Source organism: Leptosomus discolor, chromosome Z, assembly GCF_034619465.1.
Source record: "Leptosomus discolor isolate bLepDis1 chromosome Z, bLepDis1.hap2, whole genome shotgun sequence".
Lineage (NCBI taxonomy): Eukaryota > Metazoa > Chordata > Aves > Leptosomiformes > Leptosomidae > Leptosomus > Leptosomus discolor.
This window is the reverse complement of record NC_141419.1, coordinates 41,595,097-41,604,200: the sequence shown is the minus strand read 5'-3', so window position 1 is coordinate 41,604,200 and position 9,104 is coordinate 41,595,097. Positions and strand designations below refer to the sequence as shown.

Genomic DNA, 9,104 nt, shown 5'->3' with positions numbered 1-9,104 from the left:
AAGTTTCCCTAACCACAGCTCACATTGAAGAATTGTATCATTTTAGTAGACTGCACTCTTAAGACACTCAGTACTGTCCAGAATATCAGCAGATTTCTTCCCATCTAAGTCAGGGGAACTTATATTTGTATTTTTGTTGAGCATACATAAATGAAAGGCTTTAAGATTCAGCTTTCAGAAGTGACTGTTAATTTTGACTGTTTCCTCTTTCAGGGGACATGTCAGTGTTCAACTGCCTTTGCCTCTGTTCTTTCTCCATAAAACTGGGGGTGACAGCAATTTATATTTGTATTCTAGAAACACTTAAGAATGTCCATCAAAAATTAGAACCACACTGTTTGAGGGGTTTTAAAGCATACTCTCAGAAGATATGCCTCAATTGTATACTGCTGAAACCAGGTGCTAAGGATATGCTTCTTCAGCTAGTTTAAGGAGGCCAAAAGGCGTAAAAGAGAAAGGTCTGCAGGCAGTCTTGATTGCTTTAGTAGGAATGTTTACCAGCTCCCCCAGACAGGCTTGGCTCCTCAAGGGTTTCATTTCAAATCAAGTGAGAACAAGCTCTCTGGACTTCAAGCACAAGGTCTACAGGCTGAGCTGGGACAGTGTCCTTTGAGCTTGTGACACCACCCTGCCCCAGTCTTTTCATCAGCAGGCTCATCCCTATCCGTGCTCCCACTCAGAGGCTGTGGCAGCAGATCCCCTGTAGCGGTAGGACTGCCTCTTCTGTACGCTCTGATTTCCAGCTGCAATGGCAAGGACCCTGGTCCAAGCTGTACTGCTGACCAAGTGCTGAGCTGGGCCCTGTCCCAAAGCTACCTGGAGGTTTTACTGCAAGGTAACACAGCAAGGTTACGTGCTCAGCGTGCCCACTTCAGCTTCAAGACGAAGTGCAAAGCATGTCAAAAGTGGTCAGTTGTCCCCACTTTGCTATGTCCTATAGTAGTCAAGAGTAGCCAGGCCATTCCCCTCAGTATTGCCGAAGGGCTGCAGAGCAGTGCTGCACAACCCATGTCTAGTTCATGGGCTGCTTGTTGAAGAAATCTGTCTGACAGCATAATATGTAGGTAACTGTTAAGTGAACAAAGAAGCTTGATGACAGCAACAATGGGGAATTAATACTGTCAAAATTCTTACAGAATCACAGAACCATTTAGGTTGGAAAAGACCTTTAAATTCATCGAGTCCAACCGTATCTAGCAAAATGTAAGTTTCACAATTTCAGAAATTCTTAACCAATTTCAGCTCTTTGCCTTTTAAATCAAAGTCATTGTGAGGGCACACTGGACTGCAAGATTAGCCCTTGAAGTACACGGCCATAGGCAAACACACAAGAAGTGCTTTGCTAATATTCAAACACTGATTTGCTAGCTCAGCAAAGTATTACTGTTATGATCACAGTTAATGCTGGCAAAGCTATAATCTGGATCCATATCATGAAATAAACTTTTGCTACTGAAACAACAGGGCTATACTAGTGGCTGGATAGTTTCACCTGTGTGCATGTGCTGGAAACTTGTAAAGAGCTATCAGCCAGGGATCACTTTCTCTCATGTTATTTATAATGCAGAGCTGACTTGTCTTTCCTGTTAACATGGCACAAAGACCTTACATGCCCTGAAGGTCTTTTTGGCAAGAGTTTTAAAACAAAGTTGGGAGGTAACCCAACTGGAGAGCCAACTATGCTGTATCATTCTGTGTAAATGTCTTCTATAGAGCTGATTTGACTTTTCAGACATTGTGACATCAGAGAGAATCTTTCACCAGGTCTTGTAAGAGAAATGGTGGTAATGCACTCTCTTCAAGGGAAGGTCTAGAGCACAGCAGCTTGGAGTGACAGTGGCTCTCAGGCTAAATGCTGTGCAAAAAGCATAACCATAATGCCAGCATGCGTAAGTGGATGTACAGACCCAAGACGTGAAGACAACCTAATGCTTAGCTAAAATGCTGTGCCTAGTTTTAGGCACTGAACTTCAGCAATGACAGAAATAATCTAGAAAGTCCAGAGGAAACAATGAAATCTGTATTCTAGAAATTCTAGAAAACATGGCCTACGAGAAGAAAGAATTGTAAAAAAAGGGATTATTTATTGTAGGAAACAGAGGATTGAGGGCAACATAGCAATAGTCCGTGTGCAGTTGAAAAGTCAATGCAATAAGGGTATTAACCTGTTCTGTGCGTTCATTCCTGGTAATAAAGCTATGGGCTTAACCCAAAGTACCGGGGATGTAAGTTTGAGTAACATTAACATTATAGACACTGGGACAGTTTGCCATGAGACTCTGGAGCTAACATCATCAGACAGCTTCATAAAAAGAGAATAACCTCTGGAGAACCCCCCTGTCCTATTCCCTCTGATACTTTTTCTCTGTTCACTAAGAGGAAAGTGCTCTCCTCCCCATAACCTTTCAGCTAACACAATATTCCAGGAGACTACGATACTCTTCAACTGTCTAGTGTTTTTCTTATTTTAAGAAGATCTGTTCGCTCACTTCTGTGTGCACTCGATGCACTTACATGAGCATTTGCTCTGCTCAGCATCGTCTGCTGCCCACCTGCCAAAGTCCGATGACGTTTTGCCTTTTCTTCTATAAGGAAACTGGGTCTTTTTTCTGAGCAGCTCCGCAGTTCCTCGAAAACAGAATTTCCTAGCTCACTCACAGTCCTCCGAAATCGTGTGGCATCCTGCAAAGCGAACCCTGACCTTGAGACTGTATAATAACGAACCGCCTCTGTTTGCACACAATTTCTGGGAGGCTCGGTTTGATTTTTCTTGTATTTTCCAGACACAAGTTTCATTGTGGCTGCCACCGACGCGCAACGACCTCGGCAGCGGATTTCTCTCTCTTTCTATCAGAAGGCCCGAACTCACCGAGTCCTCCTTACGCGCCCGCCAGCGCGGAGCGCTGCGCGGCCCAGCGCGGGTCTCTCCAGGAGCGGGAACGAGCCGGCGGCCTCCCGCCCAGCCCCAGCAGTTCCTGGCAGTCTCCCAGCCCCAGAGCTCCCCACTCCGGCTCCGCCTTTCTCTCCCTCCTCCTTCCCCGGACGCGCAGGCCCGGCCGCTGCGGCGGAGCGGAGCGGGTCATGGCCGCGCCGCCGGCGCCCCCCGTCACGCGGCAGATCGGCCGCGCGCGGGGCTGCGGGCAGCGGCGGCAGCCGGCGGCGCTGGTGGAGGCCGCCCGCTGCCGGGTGGTGGACGCGGACGGGAAGAGCGTGCCTTTCCAGGCCCTGTACGGGGAGCAGAGAGCGATCGTGGTGTTCGTGCGGGTGAGGCCGGAGCGGCTACCCGGGAGGTTGGCTGGCCCTGCGGCCTGGAGGACAGCGGGCTCCTGGCGGGGAGCCCCGGATTGGCCGCGAGAGGGGCGGGGATCGCAGAGAAGCTGGGCTGGAGAGCAGGGAGACGGGCACGTGTAAAGCACGTCAGTTCTGCTTCGAAGAACACCCGTTCTCTGCTAAAATTATTCAGTACTTGCCTGAAACGAAATAACTCTTCCACCGTGTGTTTAGGGAAACAAGTGTTGCGCTCCCCAATTTCCCAGCTGGCAAGCCAGGACTCGCCTTCCTAAAATAGCCAGAGATAAAAGTACTAGCAAGGCCCCAAGCCCAATGGCTTTAGAATCATAGAAGCCTTGTTCAGGCTTGGTTTAAACCAGGAGCCTAATCTGAATTTGGTGACTGCAAAAAATTTTAATCATCTTGCCTGTTCCCAGTTCCTGGTCACTTCCAAAATGGTTTGTGCCCCAAGTCAGAATTTATTGCTATGCAATTATGTCTGTTTCTGACACATCCTACTGGCTATGTTGCAGAATTTTTTATGTTACACCTGTAAGGAGTATGTAGAAGATCTGGCAAAAGTCCCCAGGGCGTTTTTACAAGTAAGTACTCTGCCCTTAATATGTACGTGGGGTTGCTGTAGTCAAGCAGATTTGCTGTGTCCCACTGCAGGCTTGCGTGAGGCTTAAACCTTCTAGGAATCAAAGAAAGGCCCAGACGAAAGGTAGCACTTTCACTGTTTGCTACAATAGCCATAATGCATCAGCCTAGGAATCACAGGAAAGGATTTATTGCACTACATGCTCTGTTGCAGGAGCATTATTTCTCCCTGCCCTGTAGCTTGGTGCTGTTTTTCCTGCTGTGTTCTGAACAGTTAGACACCATCTGACAGGCATTTCTTTTGGTATTGGTAGTGCCCTGGGCAGCTGTCTTCTCCTGACCACTGACTAACTACTGCCCTTTCCGTTATGTCGGTACAGCTGACTGATGGTTGTGCATGGAACAAGATCAGAAAAGTGATCTGAATTAAAAATAGTGTCTTTTTCTATTGTTATTAGTAAGCTGCATCAGTTGTGTGGTGACCTGTTCTCCAAGCAGCTGCACAAACAGGAGTGACATAGTGACAGAAAGGAGAAATGGAGTGGGCAGGGGTTGCTATGGATGGGTATTTGTTGGGTGGTAGGAGATAGCAGAGAAAGACAATGATCCCCTGCTAAATGTGGAAGGTCAATTTTATTCCCAACAGAACACAGCTGATGACAGACACTCAGCTTCTTGCTGACAGCAAGCCTTAGATGGACTGGGAACTTGGGGTTGAAAAGGGGCAATTTCTTTGGCAGCTTCCCTTCTCAGGGCAGATTTTTCTAAACTGCTCAATCAGTATTACTCAGAATGACATTTTCTTAATTTGGCTGCTCAAATAAGTGTATACAGAGAATCAAAGCTGCCCATGCTTTTCTTAGTGTATTTTGTGTTTAGGAGGGCTTCTTTTCATAACAAGCAAAATGATTCTATATGGGAAGTGCAAGTATGACACCCTAATATTAAAAAAAAAACCTTTTATTAACTGTTTTACTGGCATCTAAATGAACTTAAGTTTTGGGCCCTATTTTAGGCTCAGGCTTAATGTTGCACCTTCAAAAGGCAATGGTAGAGGTGAATGCAAGTTATATCTATTAATGAGCACCCATATATGTAAATCACAGACCTACTTGTATGTGCACCAATATTTGCGTACTGCTTCTTTAGATGCAGGTGCAACTGGGTGGAAATTTTGAATTTCCAAAATTGTAACAGACTGCAATCAGTTGAAAAGATGATGCTATTAATGCTACAGAAAACTTAATGTTTACACATCTGTAACTTAAAACTTACCTTTAAAAATAATTTTACACTTAATAATGGGTGATAGACAAAGGTGCAGGTTCCAAACATACAAGTGATGTTAATTTCAAATAATTTTAACTCAGTGCACTGTGATCGTTAACACAGGACACTAGATTCTACTAATGCTTTGCAGTCATGCAGAAACACCGAGTTCCTCTTTACAGTTTTAATACCCATGTTCTGTTCTAGGAAGCAAACGTGAGGCTCATAGTTATTGGACAGTCATCTTATCATCACATCAAGGTAAATAAAGTAGTCATTAAATATGTTGTATCCTCTATTGTGTCTTTGTGCTCTGCATTGAGGGATTTCACTGTGCCTGAAAAGACAGTCATTTGCAACTACAGAAAGAGAGGACAGTATTCTTTTCTGTGAAGCAATTCTCATAGTAGTACATAAATAAAGCAAATAACTAAAACTTTCAGTTTAAAAAACACTGAATCTTGCTAAGGAAGCATATTTTCTTGATTTCATTGGAAGCTTTGTTTTAGTAAAAGCTTTGGGGCTAAAAAAATTTTGGCCTGTAATTTAAGATGACAAATCCACGGGTTACCAAATCAGGGAGGGGGGTGGTAGTGCTGTAGGGTGGTGGCAGGGTGTTGGTATTTTTCCACTATCAGTAGATCCTAACTAATTACTGTCTTAACCTTAAAAATACTATTTTGTATGTGTATATTTTGCAGCCATTTTGCAGTTTAACTGGGTATACTCATGAAATGTATGTGGATCCACAAAGGGAAATTTACAAAACACTTGGCATGAAAAGAGGTGAAGGTAATAACGTATCAGGTAAGAATAATTTTCTCAACTTGTCTGGACTTACACAGAACAAAACAAGAATGCTCTGATAAAATAGTGTAATCACAATGCAAATTAGGAAGGGAATTGCTCACCAGACCATCTCTTATGGGCTATATTTTGTCAAAATACTGGTAATCAGGAAACTTAACTATTCATTTGATTTTGTAGTTCTTCTCATATACTTTTGTATTTCTAGATAACAAGTATTTTGCTCTTTTGTTTAGTGTGGAGCCCTCATGTGAAATCTAACACGCTCCTGGGAAGCATTAGGAGTCTGTGGAGAGCAATGACGGGCCCAGCTTTTGATTTTCAAGGAGATCCTGCTCAGCAGGGAGGAGCTTTGATTTTAGGCCCAGGTGAGCTGCTTTGTTTTGTGTGAAAGTTACAGTCTTACCCTTCAGCTGTTTCCTTTAATGCTGCCGTTTTGGCTGCTGTCCCTGGGGATTCGAAAGAGACAGTCTTGTCATGAACTGTGTGATTTTGCTGGCTGAAGGAAACTGTGGAAGTGTCATTGTGTAGTTCCACCTCCCACAGAGGTGGCACACAGCTGATTGCAGTCCTGCAGAAATCAACAGGAGTGCAAATGGAACAACTGCCTCGAAGTTTGGAGGGTTTTTTTTGACATCATGGCATTCATCTACATTCTGCTTTCAGATTTGATTCTAGGCATTTAATGCGGTTTTAGTAGAGGAGTAATGCATGAAGGGAGAGCTGCAACATGACAAAGTCATCTTATCAGATCATTAGGAAGCATCATGCTACAGCAGATTTAATTCAGTAAGATGCCTCAGTGTTCATTGCTTCTGCATCTTAATAAAAAACCCAGACCTCGTCATTGTTTAAAATAGAGTATATTGTGCAATCTGTAGGGCTAGTACACATTTTTACAAGAAGTAGTAGGAAATCAGAATGCTTCTTTGATTCACTTATGTCTTTGAATAAATAATTTTTGTATTCAACTATTTACATGTTATTCTCATTCCATTCCAGGCAATGAAGTTCATTTTTTGCACCTTGATAAAAACAGGATGGATCATGTTCCCATTAACACTGTTTTGCAGCTGGCAGGAGTTAAAACAGTAAATTTCACAAACAAACCCCAGATTATTGACATATGACACTGACACAATATATAAATTTCTTTTATTTGTGCCCTACAAGAACAATTCTCCAGCAAATTCCCACCAGCATCAGTACTGTTGTGTCTGTGTGGGACATCTGAAACCTTGTCTAGAAAATCAGAATAAACTACCTGGCACTGAAGATGGACACGGAAGTGCTATTTCCATTGCGTTTAAGATAACAAAAACTAAAACACAAAAACTGAGGCTTATTGCAAAAAATCCTGTATATTATTATATCCTCATCAAACAATCTTGCTAGTATATTTCAAAAATCTTCGTTCAAGACACACTAAACTAAAAAATCTGGCTTGCTCAGGAAGAACTTGGGATTGTTGCCTTCAGCAGACACACTGGCTTTCAAACCAATACTTCTCAGCAGTGTTTTAAAGCTTCCAGCACCATGTGACAAACTTGTATTAAAATATACCTTGAAAAAATCACAGTTTTGAACACTGGGACTTAAGTTTATGCCTACTTTTGTATCTGGCACTGGCAGGCATTATGAAATACATTTTATAGTTTTCAATAAATATTTTAAATACATCATCTTTTGTTGGCAATTCTTTTGTGTCGTACAAAAAGGTGGTAAGACCAGGGAGAGGTGTGTCTTAAACATAGTCCTTGATCAGGTTGCCGGTTTTGGAGTAGGTCATAGTCAATTACTTGTTTTCCTACAGAGATTTGCAGCAGAATGTTCTCCTTGTATTTATGTACTTTCAGAGCAAGAGGTCTCTGAAAAAATGTCCTTAGTTATTTCTGTCCTAGACAACTGAGCTAAGGACAACAGCATTTTGGTTTGCAGTTCTGTCAGCTTTCATATTACCCATTTTTCTATAAATGTTTATGTTCATAATCTATGGCTTTCATTAAAGTAGATGTGCCCTCTTTCATCCACGAGCCACTTCTTTTTAGCAATTTTAAAATAAGATTGTCCAAGTTTTATGGAGGAACATAGCCTCCACCGCGGTTTCTGATCTTTGACCTTCACTGTAAACACTATTTATACGTATCTCACCTGCGAATCCTCTCCCCTTGTAAGCTTTAACACTAATGCAATTGTAAAATGGCATTGTGTGAAGAGGTTTATCCCTGCATCGATTAAGGTCATTGGCAGGCCCAGAGCAAGCCCTGGAGAGCTCTACACCATTAAGAGCATGTGAAATGAAATGCAGTGTTCCTTGACGAAAAATAAAAGGCTTGCTTAAGAAAGAATGATACTGAGCAGTGTAATTCCATTAAAGGCACTATGCCTTAGCACATTATTAATTACATACTCATTTTGATACGGTGGGTTTAAAAGAAGGATATTAGGGTAAAAATACTCTGTTCAATTCCCTGCTTTGACTAAACAGCGCTCAGCACAGGGCTAAAAGTAATCCTGTGCAGACTCTGAACCCGCGGGATTGCGGGGCTGGCCAGAGGCTTCCTCAGAACTTGGCATAATGGACTGGGACCGGCAGCTGAGGCTCACAGGGGAGTAAAGTCTGCTTTTCATGAAGCACTGCCCCAACGCCAGTAAGTAAGGAGCTGCCCCCTCCCTCCAGGGCTCCCGCAGCTCACCGATATTTTTGAGTTTGTTGGAAACTCTGGAATGCAGCTGCTTCTATGTTACCTAAACCATAGCAGAAAGCAAGCAAGTTACTTATATTTGCAAAACAAAGACAAGAAACACAGAAAACTTAAATTATTTCCAAAGAGAAAGAATGATAAATACTGAGTTTATTTGTAGTGCTTCCACTCCTCTTCATTCACCTGATCATCACTGCAAAGGACACGGACTTTAGTTCCACTTTTGTTTTGCGATCATCTCACTTTCATGTTCTTGGTGCTTTTGATTAATTTAAAGGAAGTGTTTGGCTAGCTGTTTTTCTGCTGCTTTTGCTTTCAGTAGAACTAAAAAAAATATACAGTGGGAATAGTTCTATTGCTGCTAGTACATTAAATAAAACTCACTACAGCTAAAAGAACTCTCCAACTATAGCCAAGAGGACTCTTAAAAGGGATTGGAATGAATTAAGTTGC

General features: G+C 42.7%; 1 protein-coding gene across 1 annotated transcript; it reads left to right on the top strand.

Annotated features, from left to right (window-relative positions):
* Positions 1-3,081: 3,081 nt before the first annotated feature.
* PRXL2C (peroxiredoxin like 2C) lies at positions 3,082-7,574 on the top strand. Its single transcript, XM_086479850.1, has 6 exons — positions 3,082-3,264; positions 3,804-3,872; positions 5,347-5,400; positions 5,841-5,946; positions 6,183-6,314; positions 6,949-7,574. Exons 1-6 carry the CDS (start codon positions 3,082-3,084, stop codon positions 7,074-7,076), a joined length of 672 nt encoding a protein of 223 aa, XP_086335976.1. The 3' UTR covers positions 7,077-7,574.
* Positions 7,575-9,104: the final 1,530 nt, after the last annotated feature.

Bases quoted from the DNA above. Each gene is read 5' to 3' on its own strand.
- PRXL2C (XM_086479850.1), top strand. From the start codon at position 3,082: ATGGCCGCGCCGCCGGCGCCCCCCGTCACGCGGCAGATCGGCCGCGCG. The intron at 3,873-5,346 runs GTAAGTACTCTG...GTTCTGTTCTAG, and splicing joins TCCCCAGGGCGTTTTTACAA to GAAGCAAACGTGAGGCTCAT. The intron at 5,947-6,182 runs GTAAGAATAATT...TCTTTTGTTTAG, and splicing joins TGAAGGTAATAACGTATCAG to TGTGGAGCCCTCATGTGAAA.